A 24,399-nucleotide genomic window follows, 5' to 3' on the forward strand; every position below is an offset into this window, starting at 1 on the left:
AATGGGCGCCTGCCCCCCCCCACTCTCTGCCGGCCTCTTGACCTTGTGATCTCTCTCTCTCTCTCTGTGTCAAATAAATAAATAAAATCTTAAAAAATAAATGTTTGGTAGAATTCCCCTGGAAAGCCATCTGTTCCTGGGCCCTTGTTTGTTGGGAGGTTTTTGATTACTTCTTCAATTTCCTGTTGGTTATGGGTCCGTTCAGATTTTCAGTTTCTTCCTGGTTCAGTTTTGGTAGTTTATACATCTCTAGGAATTTATCCATTTCTTCCAAGTTGTCTAAATTGTTGGCATAGAGTTACTCATAATATGTTCTCGTAGTTGTTTGTATTTCTTCAGTGTTGGTTGTGATCTGTTCTCTTCTTTTTGATAGGTCTGGCCAGAGGTGGTTTGTCCATTCTTACTAATTCTTTCGAAGAACCAGCTCCTAGTTTTGTTAATCTTTTCTACAGTTTATTTAGTTTATATTTCATTGACTTCTGCTCTAATCTTTGTTATTTCTCTTCTGCTGTGTTTAGGCTTTGTTTGCTCTTATTTTCCAACTCCTTAAGGTGTAGGATTAGGTCTTGTATTTGAGACCTTTCTTGTCTCTTGAGAAAGGCTTGTAGTGCTATGTACTTTCCTCTTAGGACCCCTTTTGCTGCATCCCAAGCATTTTGAAAAGTTGTGTTTTCATTTTCATTTGTTTCCATGACTTCTTTTTTTTTTTAAGATATTATTTATTTATTTGACAGACAGAGATCACAAGTAGTCAGAGAGGAAGGCAGAGAGAGAGGAGGAAGCAGGCTATCTGCTGAGCAGAGAGCCCGATGTGCAGCTCAATCCTGGTACGCTGGGATCATGACCTGAGCCAAAGGCAGAGGCTTAACCCACTGAGCCACCCAGGTGCCCCTCCATGACTTTTTTTTTTTAATTCTTCTTTAATTTCCTGGTTGACCCATTTCTTCTTTAGTGGGATGCACTTTAGCTTCCGTGTATTTGAGTTCTTTCCAACTTTTCTCTTGTGATTAAGGTCGAGTTTCAGAGCACTGTGTGGTCTGAAAATATGCAGGGAATGACCGTAATCTTTTGGTACTGGTTGAGACCTGATTTGTGACTCAGTATGTGATCTATTTTGGTGAATGTTCCATGTGCACTAGAGAAGAGTGTGTGTTCTGTTGCTTTGGGATGGAATATTCTGAATATATCTATGAAGCTCATCTGGTCCAGTGTTTCATTCGAGGCTCTTATTTCCTTCTTGATCTTTTGCTTAGATGATCTGTCCATTACAGTGAGAGGGGTGTTACTGTCCTGTACTATTATTGTATTATTATTGATGTGTTTCTTTGATTTTGTTATTAATTGGCTGCTCCCATGTTAGGGGCATAAATATTTACAGTTGTTAGATCTTCTTGTTGGATAGACCCTCTAGGTATGATGCAGTGTCCTTCCTCATCTCTTATTACAGTCTTTGGTTTAAAATCTAATTTGTCTGATTTAAGGATTGCCTTCCCAGCTTTCTTTTGATGTCTATTAGCATGAGAAATGGTTTTCCATCCCCCTCACTTTCAATCTGGAGGTGTCTCTGGGTCCAAAATGAGTCTCTTGCAGACAGTATATAAATGGGTCTTGCTTTTGTATCCAGTCTGATACCCTTTGTCTTTTGATTGGGACATTTAGCCCATTTACATTCAGGGTGACTATTGTAAGTTATGAATTTAGTGCCATTGTATTGTCTGTAAGGTGACTATTACTGTATATTGTCTCTGTTCCTTTCTGGTCTCTGTTACTTCTGGCCTCTCTCTTTGCTTAGAGGACCCTTTCAATATTTCTTGTAGGGCTGGTTTGATGATCACAGATTCTTTCAGTTTCTGTTTGTCCTGGAAGCTTTTTGTCTCTTCTTCTATTTTTGATGTCAGCCTAGCTGGTTATATTATCTTGGCTGCATATTTTTCTAGTTTAGTACCCTGAAAATACAATGCCAGTCCTTTCTGGTCTGCCAGGTCTCTATGGATAGGTCTGCTGCCCCTCTAATGTTTCTGCCATTGTAGGTTACAGACCTCTTGTCTGGAGCTGCTTTCAGGATTTTCTTTTTTCTCTGCGATTTTTAAGAAAATTTTTATTCTGTTTTTTCGGAAGTTTCATTGTTTATGCACCACACCCATGTAAGCACACCCATGGAGCACCACTAGTGCTCCATGTAATATGTGTCCTCCTCCTGGTGCCCACTATCGGCTCATCCATCCCCAACCCCTCTCCCTTCCAAAACCCTCAGGTTGTTTCTCAGAGTTCACAGTCTCTCATGGTTCTTCTCCCCCTCCAATTTCCCCCAATCATTTTTCCTCTCCTTCTAATGTCTTCCATGTTATTTCTTCTGCTCCACAAGTATGTGAAACCATGTGATAATTGACTTTTTCTGCTTGACTTATTTCACTCAGCGTAATCTCCGCTAGGCCCATCCATGTTGATAAAAAAGTTGGGTATTCATCCTTTCTGATGGAGGCATAATACTCCATTGTATATATGGACCATATCTTCTTTATCCATTTGTCTGCTGAAGGGCATCTTGGCTCTTTTCACAGTTTGGCGATTGGGGACATTGCTATTATCAACAGTGGTTGATAGCCACTATATGATTAAACATATTGGACCGCACTCTGCAGAAAGTTCTATAAGCCGAACTGCTGTAGAATTATATGTCATGAATCTTGAACAACTCTTAACTTTGGAGCTTTTTTTTTTTTTACTTTGGAGCTTTTTAAATCAGTATTTTTTAAGTTCCTTACTCCTCTTTATCCAGTTAGCCAAAACTCATATTTTAATTCAAGGTAAATTCTGTATTATGTTAGAGAAAAAGGAAAAGAATTTTGTGGTATTGAGGAAGTGACTTAGTAAGAACTACTGGTCATTTTCATTGGGAACTTTATCATAGAAAGCTATGAAATTGCCTTATATAAAGATTTTATACAAGTGGTATGGACAGTGAAATTATATTTATTGAGTAACTTGTATGTGCTAGACATGGAGCACTTTATAGTTGAAGCTCAGGAATATTAAATAAACATCAAATAAGCTAGTATTTGAAACCAAGCCTATGTGAAGACTTCTAGATGTTTGCTTTCCTGTTACACTTGCTGCTTCATGTTTATCAAAGACTGTGGTAGGACTTTTACATATTTTATCTCAAGAAACTATAACTCCCCTAGAGATGTTTTATTGCTATACTGTGTTAACTTAAATGAAGCAAGTATCAGTTTTCCTTAAAATAAGAAATCTAACCTAGGCTTTTTTCTCCAGCAAGCACATGGGAGAAGAGGAAAAATAGCAATATTCCTATTACAATTTGGCAGTCTTAATAGGATTTATATTGTTTAAGAACACTGGAATTTCATTTATAACATTACCATTATATTAATATATATTGTAATTATCAATAAGATGACTAATTTGAAGATTTTTCTACAGAACAAAGCAATAGATTTCAGTGTCTTTGGAAAATTACAAGACATCTTTTTCCAAATTGTGCTTTCAAGATTAGGTTTAACAGAACAGAACAACTTGTAATAATTAGGAGTATTCACACAATCTTCATTTTGCACATGAAAACAAGATGTCTTGTGAATGTGTTCAGTTTAATAAACTGTCAAAAGAAAGTATTTGAACTAGATTGTGGCATAGAAAAAATTCTTTGTACCTGCAGGACAGAAGTGCATCATCTCCATCTCCATCTCTTTCTTAGACTGCATTATATTGGTTATGAAGATTTGCATTTCTAAGCAAGATCAGAAATTTTATTATCTGCTTTAACATGCAGGTCAGGTCTGCAGAACTCCCATTTTACTGGCAAAATTTGAGAAAGAGATAAATAGAATCATGTTTGATACTGGTGGAATAATGTTACAGTGCATGTAGCATTAATCTTTCATATCTACATTAAGCATTTCTTTTTATACTTTTAAAAATAACTTTATAACCTGATGCAGCATTTAGTATTAAGCTATTAAAAAGTATACTGAAATGATAATAGAAAAGATAAGCTCAAAAATGGATTTGTTTTGTTTTCTTTAGAGTTTGATACCATGGTGTTTATCTTTGTGTACAGGAGACAGACGCTGAGCCCTTTCTGTGACACACTCAGAAGTAATCCATTGCAGTTAACTTGCAGACAGGACCAGAGAGCAGTTGCAGTGTGTAATTTGCAGAAGTTTTCAAAACCTTTACCTCCAGAGTACCAGGTAACACTTGTTTTGGGCACAATTTTAGAAATCAACTCAATTTTTTAAAGAGAAGTCTCAGTTTTGAGTTAGAAGAGTGAATTCTCTTGAGTTTTTCAACTTATGAAAGTCCTCATTTGTTTTCTATAAGTTAAAAAAAAATGAAGAATTCTTTAAATTCTTTAAACCCAATGTGCTAATCAACAACAATTAATATCTAGCAAAGTCTTGTAGTAATGGCAAAAGGCGTTTAGAATATTTATTGGATCTTTTTTTAAGTAGTTTGTATTTTTTTCTAATTGTTTCCAAAGTCTTCATCTTTAGTTTCCTCTAATTAACACAAAAGGACAAAATTCTTCAAAGAAAATAACTGAGATGCTCTAATTCAATTAATTAAAAGTCTTGAAAGTTCTTCTTTAGAAAAAGTTTGACAGGTGAATCCCAAAAGGTCTTCAGCTTTTGGGTGAAGGGGTGTCTGTGGTTCAGTCAGTTAAGTATCTGACTCTTGATTTCAGCGTAGGTCATGATCTCAGAGTTGTGAGATCTAGCCCAGCTCTGGGCTCCACACTGGGCATGGAACCTGCTTAAGAATCTTTCTCTCAGGCGTGTGGGTGGCTCAGATGGTTAAGCGTCTTCTTCAGCTCAGGTCATGATCTCAGTGTCCTGGGATCGAGCTCCACATTGGTATCCCTGCTTGGCAGGAAGTCTGCTTCTCCCACTCGCCCTGCTTGTGTTCCCTCTCCCACTGTCTCTCTCTCTCTCTCTTTGACAAATAAATAAATAAAATCTTAAAAAAAAAGTCTCTTTCTCCCTCTCCATCTGACCCTCCTCTCTCTCTAACAACAAAAAAAAAGGGTGAAGGACAGGGTCCCACATATTCAGTCTGAATCTCTGATTGGACCTTTAAGTTTGTTCCTGCAGTGGCCATCTCTAAAATACCTCAGTTCTGCCTGACATTTACAAAGGATTCTGTAGTCAGAAGTTGTATCTTAGAAGATAATTTAAAACGACCATTGCTAAATTTTGAGCTTCCTGCATATGTTTATGACCACACTGAATGCTTCAGATATCATAAGATGGCAACTGTATTTCTAGGCATAGTAATATAATTCAAGGAGTTGGTGTAAATGTGAAATCTTTAAGTTTTATCTGGTGCCTTAATTCTTTGGTGTTCCTAGTATTTTTTTAAAGATTTTATGTATTTATTTATTTGGGGGGAGCGGGAGCAGGAAAGAGAGCCAGGGGGAGTTGAGGCAGAGGAGAGGCAAAGAGAGAGGGGCAGGGAGGAGGCAGAGGGAGAGGCAGAAGCAGACCCCTCCTGTGCAGGACCCCAAGATCATAACCTGGGCCGAAGGTAGATGGCTTAACCAACTGAGCCACCCAGGCACCCCTCAAAGTATTTTATATATATGATCTCATTCATATTATCACAGTTTTACTTTTTTCAAATTTATCAAAACAACACATAAATTAAGTCTTCTAAAAACACTTGAAGTACATTATATTTAAAGTATCTTAATTCTCTGGATTAGTTTTGTGAGTTTTTTTTCTTTTTTTTCAAGATTTTATTTATTTATTTGACAGAAATCACAAGTAGGCAGAGAGGCAGGCAGAGAGAGAGAGGAGGAAGCAGGCTCCCTGTGGAGTAGAGAGCCCCATGCAGGGCTCGATCTCAGGACCATGGGATCATGACCTGAGCCGAAGGCAGAGGCTTTAACCTGTTGAGCCACCCAGGCGCCCCAGTTTTGTGTTTTTTCAACTCTTAAAACTTTTCCTATTCATCTTTTTAAAACACTAGTCAAGTCTATCATCTAGTAAAAAACTTAGACTAAGATACTTACCTTACTTATTTCTAAAACTACGACAACCTTGAAATACTGCTCAAGAAGTATATTGTCTTTATATTGTATTATATATGAAGAAAAATACAGTGATATCTTTTTTATATTATGTGGCATTAGAGGATTGCTATAAATTGCCTGTGGACTTTGTTTTGATTATACAGAATGTTTCTTACTTTCCTGTCTTCCTAACAATTTTTTTTATAGTACTTCGATGAACTAAGTGGAATACCTACAGAAGATTTGCCTTATTATGGTGGTTCAGTAGAAATTGCTGACTACTGCCCTTTCAGTCAGGAATTCAGTTGGCATTTAAGTGGTGAATATCAGCGCAGCTCAGATTGTAGAATATTGGAAAATCAACCAGGTTAGTAGTCTAGTGAAATGAAATGTTGTATATATATTAAAATTACATATTAGCAATATAAAGTAAGGATTAAGGGCACAGACCCAGGAGCCAGACTATTTAAATTTGTATTATGGTTCCACTGGTATCCATTTGTTAGAAGTAACTTAACTTCTCTGTACCTCAGTTTCTTCCTCTGTACCTAGTGAATAATAATACCTATCTTATAAAGTACTTGCGAGAACTAAATGAATTCACATAATAAATGCTTAGAACTATGACACATAACAAGTATTTAGTTGTTTAGATATATTTGCAGATGTGTACACCCTACTTTTTTGTTGTACTTTACATCTGCATGACACTTTCCATTTGCAAAGCACTTTCATTTTTATCATTTTATTTTTCTGAAAACCTGATGAGAGACACACAGAATATATTGAATGTCACAAGTAAATGGAGAGATACTAAGTAATACAGTTAACTGGTGCCAGCCTAAGGTCCTCCAGTGCAGAGCTCTTTTTATTAAATCATATTAGGTATCCTGTGTTTTCTTTTCTGAGGAGTGTGCATTTTATGTAATTTAGAAGTAACATGTCATTCTCTGGATATCAGAATAATACTCTGTGGTAAGATATATTGCCAATTGGGTATTTACTTCTGTAAACAAAATGTTATCACATTGATACGTACATAAAGAATGATAGGTAGTTTTTTACTCTGTGGTCATCAAAATTTCTAATCTGGTCCTTTTTTCTTTTTTAATTTAAATTCAATTAATTAACATACAGTCTATTATTTATTTCAGAGGTACAGGTCTGTAATTCACCAATCTTATATAATACCCAGTGCTCATTACAACACATACCCTCCCCAGTGTCCATCACCCAGTTACCCCAAAACCTGGTCCTTTTTAATCCCTAATTATTCCATACTTTATTACAGATTCTGTTATTTACATTTTAAATTTTCGAAACGGTTTTCCTTTTATATTTAAACCTGGTAGATTTAACTGGATTTGTACAGTCATTTTTTTCATCGCTCACCTATTCAATAAACGTCTAAAAACTTATAACTATTCAGCAGTTCCATGTTAAAGCCAAGAAATGCAGATATCTGTCAGTTACGGGTTTGCCAATGATATGGTATCACACTTTATTGTTTTAGATCTGGAGTTGGCAGACATTTATTATAAAGAGAAAGATAGTAAATTTTTTTAAACAAAAATAGTAAATATCTTAAACTTGGTGGGTCATGCGGTCTCTGTTGCAATTACTGAACTCTGCTGTTACAGTATGAAAGCAGTTATAGACAATATGTAAATTAATGACAGTGTTCCAATAAAACTTTATTTATAAAAACCTTCAGGTAGCCTTCAGGATTGGCCTGAAGGCTGTAGTTAGGTAACCACCCCTTTTCTTTTTTTGACACTGATCACTTTGTTTTTCAAGGACATTGACGTATTCATAAATTTTTTAAAAATTTTATTCTGTTTTATATTTTCTTTCTTAGGTTATGTAATTAAGATTTTTCAAAACTGACATAAAATACCCATCTTTAAGACCTCTGCTTTCAAAAGATGAAAACTGTATTAAGCCTAAAGAGAACAAGTTATTGCTAAGCAGGGTAAAGAGCCTCATTCCTTTGTCTGTTAGATATTTGGAGGTCCTTTAACCCTGTATCTCTGCATGGTTGTGCTCAGTCTGAGACTGCATCAGCATGTTAGGTATGGACCTCCAGGAGATGGCATACAGTGAAAATAAAAGAACTTTGTAAAAACTTTCTGCAGCACCACAAAAAAGCCTTCGTTAGATAAATTAATTGGCTTCATCTTGGAGGTGATTCCTATTTAGATAACCAGTAAAGATGATTTTTAGTGCCATTTCCTCTGTAAATCTCCTTTAGATACTTTAGGCCAGTTTTATCTCCTATTTTTTGATATAATAATTTCTTCCCACTAAGTCCTTTATTGAGAATCCAGTTTGATTTTGGAGCCCATTTCTCTTGATTTTTTTTACTTGAAAATTTCCATTAAACATATTCCATTTTTTAAAATTTATTTATTTGAGAGAGAGACAGTGAGAGAGAGAACATGAGCGAGGAAAAGGTCAGAGAGAGAAGCAGACTCCCCATGGACCTGGGAGCCCGATGCGGGACTCGATCTCAGGACTCCGGGATCATGACCTGAGCCGAAGGCAGTCGTCCAACCAACTCAGCCACCCAGGCATCCCAAACATACTCCATTTTTAAAGCAACTTTTTTTTTTTTTTTTAGATTTTTTATTTGTTTATTTGACAGACAGAGATCACAAGTAGACAGAGAGGCAGGCAGAGAGAGAGGAGGAAGCAGGCTCCCCGCTGAGCAGAGAGCCCAATGCGGGACTCGATCCCAGGATCCTGAGATCATGACCCGAGCCGAAGGCAGCGGCCTAACCCACTGAGCCACCCAGGAGCCCCTTTAAAGCAACTTTTAACCATAAGAATGGAATGCTTCAACTTCTTCTTTGAGCCAGAAGTCAGTTTTTAAGAGAAATTCTTTGGTTTGTTTCAGATCTTTATAAAAACTATGGTGCTGAAAAGTATGGACCTCATTCAGTTTGTCTAATTCAGAAATCAGCATTTGTCATGGAAAAGTGTGAGAGGAAGCTGAGTTACCCAGACTGGGGGAGTGGATGTTATCAGGTAAACTATATGATTGTTAATAATTATTTTAAAATATTATATAATTTTATCTTGTTATCAGTGGTTTTTACATTTTAAAATATTTATATTTTTATATAATGTACTGATTAATACTTTCAACTTATTTATGTAAATATTAGCTTGGATGCTTATGTTTCATGAAAATATTATCATTTCCTTGAGAGAAATTAACCTTTTTCTATTTGTTTACAGAAACATATAATTGTTATATATCAGCAAGTTTTATGGTAATTTTATTTTGGACATATATCCCAAGGAAATAATGGAATATATGTAATTTTGTTTTTGAACAAATACTACTTTGTAATGGAAAAAATTTGCAATTTTATTGCATAAGATCTGAGGAAAGCATGGATTTAAGAATTAATAAATCAGCTACAGATTAATAATAGGTTTTCTCCTGTGTAATTAGAAATCCAAAGGTAGCAAAATACTTTTTTTTTTTTTTTAAAGATTTTATTTATTTGTCAGAGAGAGAGAGAGGGAGAGAGAGCGAGCACAGGCAGACAGAATGGCAGGCAGAGGCAGAGGGAGAAGCAGGCTCCCCGCCAAGCAAGGAGCCCGATGTGGGACTCGATCCCAGGACGCTGGGATCATGACCTGAGCTGAAGGCAGCTGCTTAACCAACTGAGCCACCCAGGCGTCCCTACTTTTTTCTTAATTGTCTCATTTACATATCTAATTTGAAATGACTGCATCACCTTATTAGAAACTTATTAAGAGGGACACCTGGGTAGCTTAGTTGGTCTGTCTTCAGGTCAGGTCATGATAGCAGGGTCCTGGGATTAAGACCTTGCTTCGGGTTCCTTGCTCAGTGGGGAAACCTGCTTCTCCCTCTCCCTCTCCCTCTGCCTGCTGGTCCTTTGCTTGTGTGCTCTCTCTCTCTCCGTCAAATAAATAAATTCTTAAAAAAAAAAAACTTAATGAAGATAGAGGCATTCTGTAACTTAGGGGCATCCAACTTAAAGAGTATTAACGTATTCTGCTTATGAATCTCAGGGAGGAAAGTGTGATCCTGAGAATTGAAAAATAAGAATTCTTTGTACCATTTCAGCTGCAAGATCTAAATGGACTTCTATAGCTGGTAATTTCACTGTTACTTTTGAATTACTGATAATAGCTTTATTGAGATATAATTCACGTTTTATCCAATTCATATAAAATAATCTTTGAAATCTTACAAAAGACAATTTAAAATACATAACTTTTAAGCTATAATCTGACAGCTGTAATCTAGCAACCATTTTCTGATAAATTACATTGCAGATTTATGTATTTATTAAATTCATAGTTTTGACCTAGTTGTAATCGGAATACAATATTTTGTTTTACTGCCTTCACTTAGTGTGGAGCAAAACACCTTTTCCAAATTTTTCCAATAATAAAAATTACTATTGTTCTGTTTTGTTTTTTAAGTAAACTCTACCCACGATTTGGGGCTTAAACTCAGACCCCTGAAATCAAGAGTTGCAAGCTCTACCACCTGAGCCAGCCAGGTGTCCCAATAATTACTATTCTTTGTGGCCGTGAGACATTACATCTTTTTTTTTTTTTAAGATTTTATTTATTTTATTTGCTGGAGCAAGAGATCACAAGTAGGCAGAGAGGTAGGCAGAGAGAGAGGGAGGGAAGCAGGCTCCCTGCTGAGCATAGAGCCTGATGCGGTGCTCAATCCCAGGACCCTGAGATCATGACCCGAGACAAAGGCAAAGAATTAACACACTGAGCCACCCAGGCGCCCCAAGACATTACATCTTTTTAAAGTATCATAATTAAGGAAGTCATTTCCTGTTATATATTGAGCTAATTTTCACTTTTCATGATAAAAATATGCTTTTACAAGCACATTTATGTAAGATGTAAAATGTATATGTGTAAAAAACATTCATATAAGCACATTAATTAAAAAAATTTCTTTTGAAATAAATTACCTTAAGTGAAAATATTAAAGGGGGATAAGGCTAGAATAGTGGCAGGATAGAGAAGGATGACCTCTTCAGGCTATTTTATTTTATTATTTTTTTTAATTAAGTAAGCTCTACATCCCATGTGGGACTTGAACTCATGATCCTGAGATCAAGAGTCACATGCTGTACTGACTGAGCCAGCCAGGCATCCCATCTTCAGGCTATTTTAAAAGTCTGTCACCATCGGGGCGCCTGAGTGGCTCAGTGGGTTAAAGCTTCTGCTTTCAGCTCAGGTCATGATCCCAGGGTCCTGGGATGGGGCCCCGCATCGTGCTTTCTGCTCAGCGGGGAGCCTGCTTCCTCCTCTCTCTCTGCCTGCCTCTCTGTCTACTTGTGATCTCTGGGTGTCAAATAAATAAATAAAATAAAATCTTAAAAAAAAAAAAAAAGTCACCATTACAGCACCGCAAAGGGATTATGCAGATTTGCAATGCTATATATAAATATTGAATAAATGTACTTGGCTTCCCTGTACTTAGAGTTGTCAGTTAATTTTGCTAACTTAATACTAACCACCATTTTGTGGGAAAATGTGTATAATCTCCAAACACTTAACATGGGTTAGCTATTTTGTTTTTTATTGTTTTATTTATTTTGACAGAAAAGTTGCAAGAATGGTACAAAAATTTTTTTGAGTCATTTAAGTGCAAACTGCTGACATGCTTCACCCTCTTCCCCAGGTATTTCTTGTGTATTTCTTATACACAAGGACATCACCCTACTTACACACAAATTTGTGTATTTCTTATACACAAGGACATCCCCGTACCTATACTAACCTAATGTTACCTAGTTTACTCAACTACCTTTACTAGGTTTGGTTCTGACCAACTTTTAGGTATTTCTAAAAATTACATTAACTTGCTAAATAAAAAATTTGCCACCATTAGACATATTCATAATCACACACTTGGTTTGAATATAGGCCCAGGAGAGAGATTCCAGAAATCTATAAAGTGAAGTAGCAGAATTGAAATTAATGTGAAGTCTTTTTAGAAAACAACTTTGAGGGATGCCTGGGTGGCTTAGTCACTTAAGTGTCTGCCTTCGGCTGAGGTCATGATCTCAGGGTCCTAGGATCGAGCCCCACATCAGGCTCTCTGCTCAGTGGGGAGCCTGCTTCCCCCTCTTTCTCTGCCTGCCTCTCTGCCTACTTGTGATCTCTCCCTCTGTCAAATAAATAAATAAGATCTTTAAAAAAATATAAAATAAAATTGACTTTATTAATTACCCCTTGCAGTTAAGATGTTAGTCCTACCTTTAAGAATGTTACCAGTTGGGGCGCCTGGGTGGCTCAGTGGGTTAAGCCGCTGCCTTCGGCTCAGGTCATGATCTCAGGGTCCTGGGATCGAGTCCCGCATCGGGCTCTCTGCTCAGCAGGGAGCATGCTTTCCTCTCTCTCTCTGCCTGCGTCTCTGCCTACTTGTGATCTCTGTCTGTCAAATAAATAAATAAAATCTTTAAAAAAAAAAAAAAAAAAGAATGTTACCAGTCCTGGGGTATCTGGGTGGCTCAGTGGTTTAAGCCTCTGCCTTCGGCTGAGGTCATGTTCCCAGGGTCATGGAATTGAGCCCCACATCAGGCTCTCTGCTCAGCAGGGAGCCTGCTTCCCTCCTCCTCTGCCTGCGTCTCTGCCTACTTGTGATCTCTCTTTCTCTCTGTCAAATAAATAAAATCTTTAAAATAAATAAATAAATAAATAAAGATGTTACCAGTTCATATAAAATCACTAGGACCTTTTTTATACCTGAGCAGAGGGTCTGTGATAGTGAAAAAGAATAAAAAACTTGTATTATGTACATTTCTGTACTGTAATACTTTTTTTACAATGATATTATTTTTATAATTTAAAATAAAAAATTTTGATTTACAAAAGTTATGACTTGTGGAGAAAATGACATGAGTAATGGCTCTTTGACAAAGGTTTGAGCTGAAATATAATGAGGATACTAGAATCTGCAGAAGTGTTATTCTTTTTTTAAAGATTTTATTATCATCATTATCATTAATATTTTTAAAGTTTTATTTAATCTCTACACCCAACATGGGGCTTGAACTCAGGACCCTGAGATCAAGAGTTGCATGCTTTTCTGACTGAGCCAGCCAGGTACCCCTAAGGTTTGATTTTTTTCAAGTAATCTCTACACCCCATGTGGGGCTCAAACTCACAACCCCGAGATCAAGAGTTGCATGCTCCACAGACTATAAACCACCCAGGCACCCCTACAGAAATGTTACTCTTGACAACTTGGCTTCAGGGTCTATAAATCCAAATTGTATGTTAAGTTGTGTGTTGTCTTGTATCATTAAAGAGTAGTGTCTGTAGCTTTCCTCAGATTTTTTTCTAAAAATGCTAAACAAAACGTCTAAGAGCTACTACCAAAGAGTGAAAATTCTTTTAGAACCTGAATAGTTTAACTTTCTTTATACGAGATTAAAGATATGCCTATATTCCAAATTGTGTTTTATAGTCAGTATTTTTAGTAAATTCTAATGTATTTTCCTATAGATGAAAAAGGCTCATATATCCTATATGAGAATCTTATTGATCTGATTTTTTTCCCTTCCTATTTGAAGGTTTCTTGTTCTCCTCAAGGTCTGACAGTTTGGGTCCAGAACACTTCATATTTGTGTAGTCGAGCTGGGCAGGTCCTCCCTGTCAGTATTCAGATGAATGGCTGGATTCATGATGGTAACCTGCTCTGCCCATCATGTTGGGACTTCTGTGAGCTCTGTCCTCCAGAAAGAGATCCTCCAGTTACTAACTTGACCCGAGCTCTTCCACTAGGTGAGTAGTCTCTGTGGTTGGAGTAAAGACAAGACTTTTCTTATATAATGTTGGAAATACCCTTCAAGGAAACTCTTAAAAGGTGGAAACTCTTGAAACAGGTGGAGCATCTTCTCTTCTAATTGCAGTTTTATTGGAAAGCCTCCTTACCACCACTGTTAGAAATTGAAGGTGAGTAAACGACACTTCCGTTCAGTAAGAGGAAGGATAAGGAACATTTCTAAAGACCTCTGATTTGCAAAAAAAAAAAATCACTCAAGATTACAAAAACTGAATGTTTCAACCATTCATTTTGAAATTAAGTGTAAACAAAATTCTGCTCATTAAACACAAAAAGCATTTAAATGTATTTCAGTTATACAGGCATACCTCATGTTATTCTGCTTTACTTTATTGCACTTCACAGATACTGCATTTTTTACAAATGAAGGGTTTGTGCCAACCTTGGCAGCAACTCTGCCGGCACCACTTTTCCAACAGCATTGGCTCAGTTCATGTCTCTGTGTCACACTTTGGTAATTTTCACGATATTTTAAACCTTTTAATTATTATTATATTTGTGATGGTGATCTGTGATCAGTGATCTTTGATTTTACAATTGTAATTTTGTTCTTTGGGGACACCAGGAACCACACTCATTAGAAACTGAACTTAATTGGTAATTATGTGTATTCTGACTGCTCCACCAACCAACAATTCCCATTTCCCTCCTCTTCCTCAGGCCTCCCTATTCCCTGAGACACAACAATATTGAAATTAGAGCAATTAATAACCCTACCATGACCTCTAAGTGTTATGTAAAAGGAGATGTCACATGTCTATCAACTTAAATCAAAAGCGAGAAATGATTCAACTTAGTGAAGAAAGTATGTCAACAGCTGGTTTTGTCAGTTAACCAAGCTGTGAATACAAATGAAAAGTTCTTGGAGGAGATGAAAAGTGATATTACAGTGAATACATGAATGACTGAAAAAAAAAAAAAAAAAGAAACATCCTTGTTGCTGACATGGAGGAAGTCTGGGTGGTCTGGATAGAAGTTCAAAGCAGATACAACATTCTCTTAAGTCAAAGCCTAATCCAGAGCAAGGCCCCAACTCTTTTCACTTCTGTGAAGGCCAAGAGAAGTGAGGAAGCTGCAGAAGAAAAGTCAGAAACTAGCAGAGTTGAGTTCATGAGGTTTAAGGAAAGAAGACACCTTTGTAACATAGAAGTGTAAGGGAAAGTAGCAGGTACTGTTGTATTAGTTACAGCAAGTTATACAGAGTTGGCTAAGATAAATAATGGAAGTGGCCACACCAAACAACAGATTTTCAATGTAGATGAAGCTTCCTTTGGAAGAAGATGCCATCAAGGACATTCATAGCTAGAAAGAAGTCAGTGCCTGGCTTCAAAGCTTCCAAGGACAGGCTGGCTCTCTTGTTAGGGGGTAATACAACTGATGACTTAAAGCTGAAGCTGGTGCTAATTTACCATTTTGAAAATCCTAGGGCCCTTAGGAATTACACCAAATCTACTCTGCCTTTGCTTTGTAAGTGGAACAACAAAGCCTGGATGATAGCCTATCTGTTTGCAGCATGGTTTACTATTTTAAGCCCAGTGTTGAGACTTATTTCTCAGAAAAAAATGATTCCTTTTATAACTACTGCTCATTGTGAATCCACCTGGTCATCCAAGAGCTCCAGTGGAAATGAACAAGGAGATTCATGTTGGTTTTATACATGCTAATACAATATCCATTTTGTAGCCCACAGATCAAGGAGGAATTTTGACTTTTGAGTCTTATTATTTAATAAATATATTTTATAAAGCTATAACTGCCATACATAGTGACTCCTCTGATGGATTCGAGCAAAGGAAATTGAAAACTTTCTTGCAAGGATTCACCATTCTCGATGTCATTAAGAACATCCCTGTTCCAGGCACCCGGGTGGCTCAGTTAGTTAGGCTTCTGCCTTTGGCTCAGGTCATGATCCCAGAGTTCTGGTATTGAGCCCCACTTGGCTCACCACTCAGCAGGGGGTCTGCTTCTCCCTCTCCCTTTGCCCCTCCCCCCAGCTTATTCTCTCACTCTCTCTATCTCAAATAAATAAAATCTTTAAAACAAAAGATCTTAGGGACACCTGAGTGGTTCAATAGGTTAAGCATCTGCCTTTGGCTCTTTCTCTCTCTCTCTGACAAATAAATAAAATCTTTTTTAAAAAAAAGATCTTAGGCCCTTTTGGTATGGTAAATAGTATAAGTAGTGTTAAATACTCTTAGTTAACTTTTACTTTTAATGCAAAGCTGATACGGTAACTTAATTTTGTTGTTACTGTTAAATTGCTTTGGCTAGAGTAAGAAGTCTGATAGTCCACAAGTTAGGTAGTTCTGATGGAGTTCCTATCCTCAGGCCTAATCCCAGTTAACTGTAACAATCTGTCATCATCTCATTGTCCAAGACATGAGCAAGGATTGAGCTGTTGACAGAGTTGAAATAGTTATTCTTGCTGGTTCAGGAGTAAGAATCTTAGGAGTACAATAGAAGAGTGTCTAGGAATGAGAGAAAATCCGAACCAGATCAAAGGGCCATGAGATGATCATTTCCAGTCTTTGGAGCAAAAACAAATGAATCTATTCAAAGGAGGTGGGAGGTGGAGATTGCAAATCACCTGCCCCCTCCACCTGCACAGTCTGCACCTTATACTCTGCTTATCCTACTCCTTCTTAACCAGTCACCCTTCTAATATGGTGCTGCTATAATGTGATTGATTTCCCTGTTAACCTGCCCATTTCTATGAGGAAGCATGGTCAAAAGAGTGTTCCAAGCACCAAATCACTACTGCAATTTTGAAAATGTGTAAATATTACAAGAATAGGTACATTTTAGGCATTGCTTTTTAAATACACACATCACTGTTTAAATTCTAAAATATCCTGACTTACCATATTTGTTAATGGGTTCACTGAGCATATTGAGTCTTTACTGAATATTTATTGAACTATGTGCCAGAAACAATGACAAGTGTTTCTTTCAGGTAAATAGTTTGTTTCTGTTTAATACTTTTTTAATGACCCACTAAAGTCATAGAACTGTTTTGATGCTTTAAATATGCTTGTGTGAGAAATACTAATAATTAGAATTAACCTATAATGAACCTTATTTTTTTTTGTAATATTTTATTTATTTATTTGACAGACAGAGCTCACAAGTAGGCAGAGAGGCAGGCAGAGAGAGAGGAGGAAGCAGGCTCCCCACGGAGCAGAGATGGGCTCGATCCCAGGACCCTGGGATCATGAACCAAGCCGAAGGCAGAGGCTTAACCCACTAAGCCACCCAGGCGCGCCTATAATGAACTTTATTAATAAACAAATGATCACCCATAATCTGTCTTAGTAAAGTATTTTTTTAGGTTTTTAAGCATGCCTTTAAAACTTTAAAAATGCTAATATTCTGGAGGAAGTATAAAAGATATTCACCCTAAATTCTTCTGATTTTTGTTATTAGTGTTTTTAGGTATTAGTTTGCATAGCTTTTTCTAATATTTATAATTTCTTTTAGAATGTAAAACTCTGGGGGCACCTGGGTGACTCAGTCAGTTAAGCATCTGCTTTCAGCTCAGGTCATTATCTCAGGGTTCTGGGGTCAAGCTCCACATTGGATTTCCTGCTCAGTTGGGAGCCTGCTTCTCCCTCTGCCCCTCCCCCTTCATGTGCTCTCCCCCTCTCCTTTGTTGCTCTCTCTCTCTCTCTCAAATGGTTGGGTAAAATTAAAAAAAAAAAAAAAAAGTAAAACTCTGACTTTATTTTCTTTTTGCTAGTTGACACTACTAAATGCTGGAGTGTGATTAGGTAGTTGTTCTATATTGCCTAAAATAGTTTCCATTAGTGACTATGAAAGATTTCTTTCTGAATTCTTTCAAGTCTCTTCAGATTGTAAAGGTTATTATTTTTGTTTCCATTTATTGAATGCTAGACACTTTTGCCAAATGCTTCATGTGTTTTGCATTTAACCATCACAAAAACTAATGATGTAGGAATTACTGTTTTACAACTGAGAAAACTAAGGTATAAAGAGATTAAGTAATGTATTATCCATGAACTAATAAATAGTGAAGTTCGGATAAAAACCCAGAACTTACTTAATTTATTTTGAAACCCTCATTTTTAATATTTTCATTTTAATTAGTACTAGCATGGAAAGTGCAGTATTTTTGAAGAACAAATGTTCCAGAACTGCCATTAATGTTTTAATAGCTTGTTAAATTTTATTACTAACAGTGGATAAACATTGCCTACTTCTCCTGTTACTTTGGGCCAAAATGAAAATCAGGAGATAAAGGGATATGCCTATGTTATTAGTCACTTCAGGGTCTATCCTTAATGCAGCCCACACCACTCTACCACATCAACTCTGGCTTGATGTTCCATAGTTTGCACTGTCCACTACAAGGTGATGCTGATATTGTTGACACAAAGACTACATTTTAAAAAGAACCATTCTTGGGAGGCCTGGGTGGCTCAGTTGGTTAAGCGTCTGCCTTCAGCTCAGGTCATGATCCCAGGGTCCTAGTATCAAGTCCTGCATCGGGCTCCCTGCTCACTGGGGAGCCTGCTTCCCCCTTTCTCTCGCCTGCCTCTCTGCCTCCTTGTGCTCTTTCTCCCTCTGTCAAATAAGTAAATAAAGTCTTTAAAAAAAAAAAAAAAAAGAACCATTCCTATCTAAGTGGGATTTTTTTTCCTTATTCACAATTTTATTTTCTTTTTATTAACATATACTGTATTATTTGTTTCAGGAGTATAGATCTGTGGTTCATCAGTCTTACACAATTCACAGTGCTCACCATAACACATACCCTCCCCAGTGTCCATCTTGTGGTTTGTTCCCCTCTCTGGTTTCATCCCATTTCTCTTTTCCTTCTCTTCCCCCATGATTCTCTGCCTTGTTTCTCAAATTCCACATATCAGCAAGATCGTATGATAATTATCTTTCTCTGATTGACTTATTTCACTTAGCATAGTACCCTCTAGTTCCATCCACTCATTGCAAATGGCAAGATTTCATTTCTTTGATGGCTGCATGATATTCCATTATATATACACACCACATCTTTATCCATTCATCTGCTGATGGCCATCTAGACTCTTTCCATAGTTTGCCTATTGTGGACATTTCTGCTATAAACATTAGGGTGCACGTGCCCCTTTGGATCACTACATATGCATCTTTGGGGTAAATACCCAGTACTACAATTGTTGGGTCGTAGGGTAACTCTGTTTTCAGCTTTTTGAGGAAACTCCATACTGTTCCTCAAAGTCACTGCAGAGTCCCTGCACCATCTTGCATTCCCACCAACAGTGTAGGGGGTTCCCCTTTCTCTGCATCCTCACCAACATCTGTCATTTCCTGACTTGTTGATTTTAGCCATTCTGTCTGGTGTGAGGTGGTATCTCATTGTGGTTTTGATTTGTATTTCCCTGATGGCAGGTGATGTTCAGCACTTTGTCAGGTGTCTGCTGGCCATTTGGATGTCTTCTTTGCAGAAATGTCTGTTCATGTCTTCTTCCCATTTCTTGATTGGATTATTTGTTCTTTGGGTGTTGTTTGATAAGTTCTTTGTAGATTTTAGATACTAGTCCTTTATCTGATATGTCATTTGCAAATATCTTCTCCCATTCTTTCAATTCTCTCTTGGTTTTGTTGACTGTTTCCTTTGCTGTGCAAAAGCTTTTAAAGTCCCAGTAGCTCATTTTTGCCCTTGCTTCCCTTGCCCTTGGCGATGTGTCTGGGAATAAGTTGCTATGGCTGAGGTGGAAGAGGTTGCTGCCATATTCTCCTCAAGGATTTTGATGGATCCCCGTCTCACACTTGGGTCTTTCATCCATTTTGAGTCTATTTCTGTGTCTGGTGCAAGCAAGAGGTTCATTTTCATTCTTTTGCATGTGACTCTCCAGTTTTCCCAACACCATTTGTTGAAGAGATTGTCTTTTTTCCATTAGATATTCTTTTCTGCTTTGTCGAAGATTAGTTGACCATAGAGTTGAGGGTCCATTTCTGGGCACACCATTCTGTTACATTGATCTCTGTGTCTGTTTTTGTGCCAGTACCATACTGTTTTGATGATTACAGCTTTGTAATAGAGCTTGAAGTCCGGAATTGTGATACCACCAGCTTTGGTTTTCTGTTTCAACATTCCTCTGGCTATTTGGGGTCTTTTCTTATTCCAATACATATTGTAGGATTATTTGTTCCATTTCTGTGAAAAAAGTTGATGGTATTTTGATAGGGATTTCATTGAATGTGTAGATTGGTCTAGGTAGCATAGATATTTTAACAATATTTGTTCTCCAATCCATGAGCATGGAATGTTTTTCCATTTCTTTTATGTCTTCTTCAACTTCTTTCATGAATCTTCTATAGTTTTCTGAGTACATATCCTTTGCCTCTCTGGCTACATTTATTCTTAGGTATCATACGGTTTTGGGTGCAGTTGTAAATGAGATCGACTCCTTAATTTATCTTTCTTCTCTCTCATTGTTGGTGTATAGAAATGCAACTGATTTCTGTCCATTGATTTTATGTCCTTCCACTTTACTGAATTCCTATATGAGTTCTAGCAATTTTGGAGTGGAGTCTTTTGGGTTTTCCACATAAAGTATCATATCATCTGCAAAGAGTGAGAAGTGCATATGACTTCTTCTTTGCCAACTCAGATGGCTTGTACTTCTTTTTGTTGTCTGATGCTGAGGCTTGGACTTCCAGTACTCTGTTGAATGGCAGTGATGATAGTGGACATCCCTGCCATCTTTCTGACGAGAATGATATTCACTGTGGGGTTTTCATAGATGGCTTTTTGATGTTATTGACATATGTAGCCTCTATCCTACACTGTGAAGAGTTTTAATCAAGAAAGGATGCTGTACTTTATCAGATGTTCTTTCTGCATCTGTTGAGAGTATCATGTGGTGTTTGTCCTTTCTTTGATTAATGTAATGTAATGTATGACATTGATTGATTTCTGGATGTTGAATCAAGCTTGTAGCACAGGAATAAATCCCACTTGGTCATGGTGAATAATCCTTTGGATAGTATTTTCGTCAGAATTTTTGCATCCATGTTCATCAGGGATATTTGTCTGTAATTCCCCTTTTTTGATGGGTCATTGTCCAGTTTTGGGATTATGGTAATGCTGGCCTCATAAAATGAGTTTGGAAGTTTTCCTTCCATATCTGTTTTTTGGAACAGTTTCAGAAGAATAAGTGTTAACTTTTCTTTAAATGTTTGATGGAAGGGGCGCCTGGGTGGCTCAGTGGGTTAATCCTCTGCCTTCGGCTCAGGTCATGATCTCAGGGTCCTGGGATCGAGCCCCGCATCAGGATCTCTGCTCAGCAGGGGGCCCGCTTCCTCCTCTCTGCCTCCTCTCTGCCTGTGTCTCTGCCTACTTGTGATCTCTGTCTGTCAAGTAAATAAATAAAATCTTTAAAAAAAAAAATGTTTGATGGAATTCCAATGGGAAGCCATCAATCCCTGGGCTCTTGTTTGTTGGGAGATTTTTGATTAGTGCTTCAATTTCATTGCTGGTTTGGGGTCGGTTCTTTTCTCTTTCTTCCTGCATTAGTTTTGGTAGTTTATATGTCTTTAGGAATGCATCCATTTCTTCCCGATTATCTTACTTGTTCTCATAGAGTTACTCATATGTTCTTATAATCATTTGTATTTCTTCGGTGTTGGTTGTAATTTCTCCTCTTTCATTCATGATTTTATATTTGGGTCCCCTCTCTTTTCTTTTTGATAAGTCTGGCCAGAGGTTTGTCCATCCTTACTAATTCTTTCAAAGAACCAGCTCCTAGTTTCATTGATCTGTTTTTCTGTTCTTTTGGTTTCTGTTTCCTTGATTTCTGCTCTAATCTTTATTATTTCTCTTCTGCTGTGTTTAGGCTTTCTTTGCTGTTCTTTCTTCAGCTCCTTTAGGTGTGGGATTAGGTTGTATATTTGAGACCTTTCTTGTTTCTTTTTTTTTTTTTAAGATTTTATTTATTTATTTGTCAGAAAGAGAGCGAGTGAGAGCAAGCACAGGCAGACAGAGTGGCAGGCAGAGTCAGAGGGAGAAGCAGGCTCCCTGCGGAGCAAGGAACCCGATGTGGGACTCGATCCCAGGATGCTGGGATCATGACCTGAGCTGAAGGCAGCTGCTTAACCAACTGAGCCACCCAAACGTCCCTGGTGATCACCAATTCTTTCAGTTTCTGTTTGTCCTGGAAGCTTTTTGTCTCTTCATTTTTTTTTTTTTTTTAAGATTTTATTTATTTATTTATTTATTTGACAGAGATCACAAGTAGGCAGAGAGGCAGGCAGGCAGGCAGAGAGAGAGGAAGGAAAGCAGGCTCCCTGCAGGCTCCCCATGCAGGGCTTGATCCCAGGACCTGGGTCATGACCTGAGCCGAAGGCAGAGGCTTTAACCCACTGAGCCACCCAGGCGCCCCTCTTCTTCTATTTTTGATGACAGCTTAGCTGGTTATAGTCTTCTTGGCTGCGTATTTTTCTAGTTTAGTACACTGAATATATCACACCAGTCCTTTCTGGCCTGCCAGGTCTCTGTGGTCTGCTGTCCATCTAATGTTTCTACCATTATAAGTTACAGACCTCTTCTCCAGAGTTGCTTTCAGGATTTACTCTTTTCTCTGAGATTTGTAAATTGGGTTCTCTGTGCCTCCTGGATTTTGATGCCAGTTTCCTTCACCAGATAAGGGAAGTTTTCTGCTATAATTTGCTCCAGTATACCTTCTGCCCCTCTTTCTCTTCCTCTTCTGGGATCCCAATTATTCTAATATTGTTTCACTTTATCATATCACATATCTCTCAAATTCTCCCCTTGTGATCCAGTTCTTGTTTTTCTCTCTCTTTTTTTCCCAGCTTCTTTATTCTCCATCATCTGGTCTTCTATATCACAAATTCTCTTCTGCCTCATTTATCCTAGCAGTTAGAGCCTCCATTTTTATGGCACCTCATTAATAGCCTTTTTAGTTTCAACTTGGTTAGATTTTATTTCTCCAGAAAGGGATTCTCTAGTATCTTCTGTGCCTTTTTTTTTTGTTTTTAATTTTTATTCACTGGAGCCACCATAGCACATACCCTCCCCAATGTCCATCACCCAGCCACCCTATCACTCCCCCCTCCCTTTTTCTATGCTTTTTTCAAGCCCAGCTAGTATCTTTATAATCATCATTCTGAACCCTGGTTCCGGCATCTTACTAATGTCCATATAATTGCCATAAGAGGCAATACCCTGGCCGTCGGTATTGCCTCTTATTCTTTTTTTTTTTTTTTTGAGGTGAGTTTTTCTGTTTTGTCATTTTGTCCAGAAGAGAATAGATGAACAAGAGAGCAAAATACTGCAAGGGTAACAACCCCAGAAAAATATGCACTAAACAAATCAGAAGAGACCCAAAACCTTGGGGTGGAGGGAGGAGGGGAAAAAAGAAAAAAGAAGACTATGATCAGGCTGGTGAATAGAACAGAGCCACACACTAGATTTGGGGTGTATTTTGGTCTATTGAAAGAAACTGCCTCCCAAAATTTTAAAGAAGAAATACTTATGCACATACACACACACACATACACACATAAGGGTAAATACAATGAAGGGGTAGAATATGGCTATAAAAATGAAAATTAAAAAACATTTTTAAAAAGGTCTTGATAAGTTGGTTGAAAAAAGAGGAAAATTTAAAAAAAGAAATAGAAAAAAATTAATAAAACTTTAAATATTAACTTTGAAAGACTAAAGAATCATGGGGAAAAAGCCATGAATTCTCTGTGGTGTATTCCCCTAGCGCTGGAGTTTTGCAGTTCTCATTGATTAGTAAACTTGGTCTTGACTGGATGTTCTTGCTGATCTTCTGGAGGAGGGGCCTGTCACATTGATTCTCAAATGTCTTTGTCTCAGGTGGAATTGCACCATTCTTGCCAGGGGCCAGGCTAAATAATCTTCTTGGGTTTGCACTCAGTAGCTTTTCTTCCCTGAGGATTTCTGCACAGCTTTAGAGAACAAGTATGAAAATGACAGCCTCCCAAACTCTGGCCCTATAGGCGCCAAGAGCTTGGGTCCCCACTCCTCAGTGAGCCCTCAGAGAAAAGTAGTCAGTCACTACTATCTCCCTGGTCTCTTGCCACATTCCATGCTCACCTGGCCTGTGACCAAGCGTTTCTATCTCAGGCACATGACTGTGTTCATGTTTGGAATCTCCAAACCTAGCAGATTCCCGTGGCAGGCTCCTGAATCAGGCTCCCACACGAGGCTCCCAAGCCACTCTTGCTGGGAAAGAAAGGGAGTCTCCCCGATGTGCCGCTTGTTGGGCCCTTGCTCAAAGAGCAGTGGCCCAGTTGTGCCAGGGATTGCAGTTTAAGGTAACCCTGAGCTGAGAGCCCCCTCCTGGGCTTAGTCTTTGCAGCTGGCTTCCCCACTCTGATACCTGGGAGCTCTGCTGCAGTCAGGCACCCCTGGCCTTTCTGTGACCCCAAGGGCCCTGAATCCACACTATCCCAGTGAGGGTTCCATCCCTGGCTTAGCCATTGTAGCAATGTC

At 37.9% G+C, this 24,399-nt stretch overlaps 1 protein-coding gene across 2 annotated transcripts in view; it reads left to right on the forward strand.

Annotated features, from left to right (window-relative positions):
* LMLN (leishmanolysin like peptidase) overlaps positions 1-24,399 on the forward strand; it is an 83,505-nt gene that overhangs the window by 53,325 nt on the left and 5,781 nt on the right. The window contains exons 13-18 of one of the 2 annotated variants that reach the window (XM_044252139.1): positions 4,082-4,214; positions 6,242-6,401; positions 8,931-9,061; positions 13,627-13,837; positions 13,939-14,008; positions 14,559-15,428. In XM_044252139.1, coding sequence (XP_044108074.1) covers positions 4,082-4,214; positions 6,242-6,401; positions 8,931-9,061; positions 13,627-13,837; positions 13,939-14,006 — 703 coding nt within the window. In that variant the 3' untranslated portion in view covers positions 14,007-14,008; positions 14,559-15,428. Of the gene's footprint in view, positions 1-4,081; positions 4,215-6,241; positions 6,402-8,930; positions 9,062-13,626; positions 13,838-13,938; positions 14,009-14,558; positions 15,429-24,399 lie in introns of those variants that run through there. The other variant, XM_044252138.1, reaches the window with a different exon arrangement.

Source organism: Neovison vison, chromosome 6 (assembly GCF_020171115.1).
Source record: "Neovison vison isolate M4711 chromosome 6, ASM_NN_V1, whole genome shotgun sequence".
NCBI classification, from domain to species: domain Eukaryota; kingdom Metazoa; phylum Chordata; class Mammalia; order Carnivora; family Mustelidae; genus Neogale; species Neogale vison.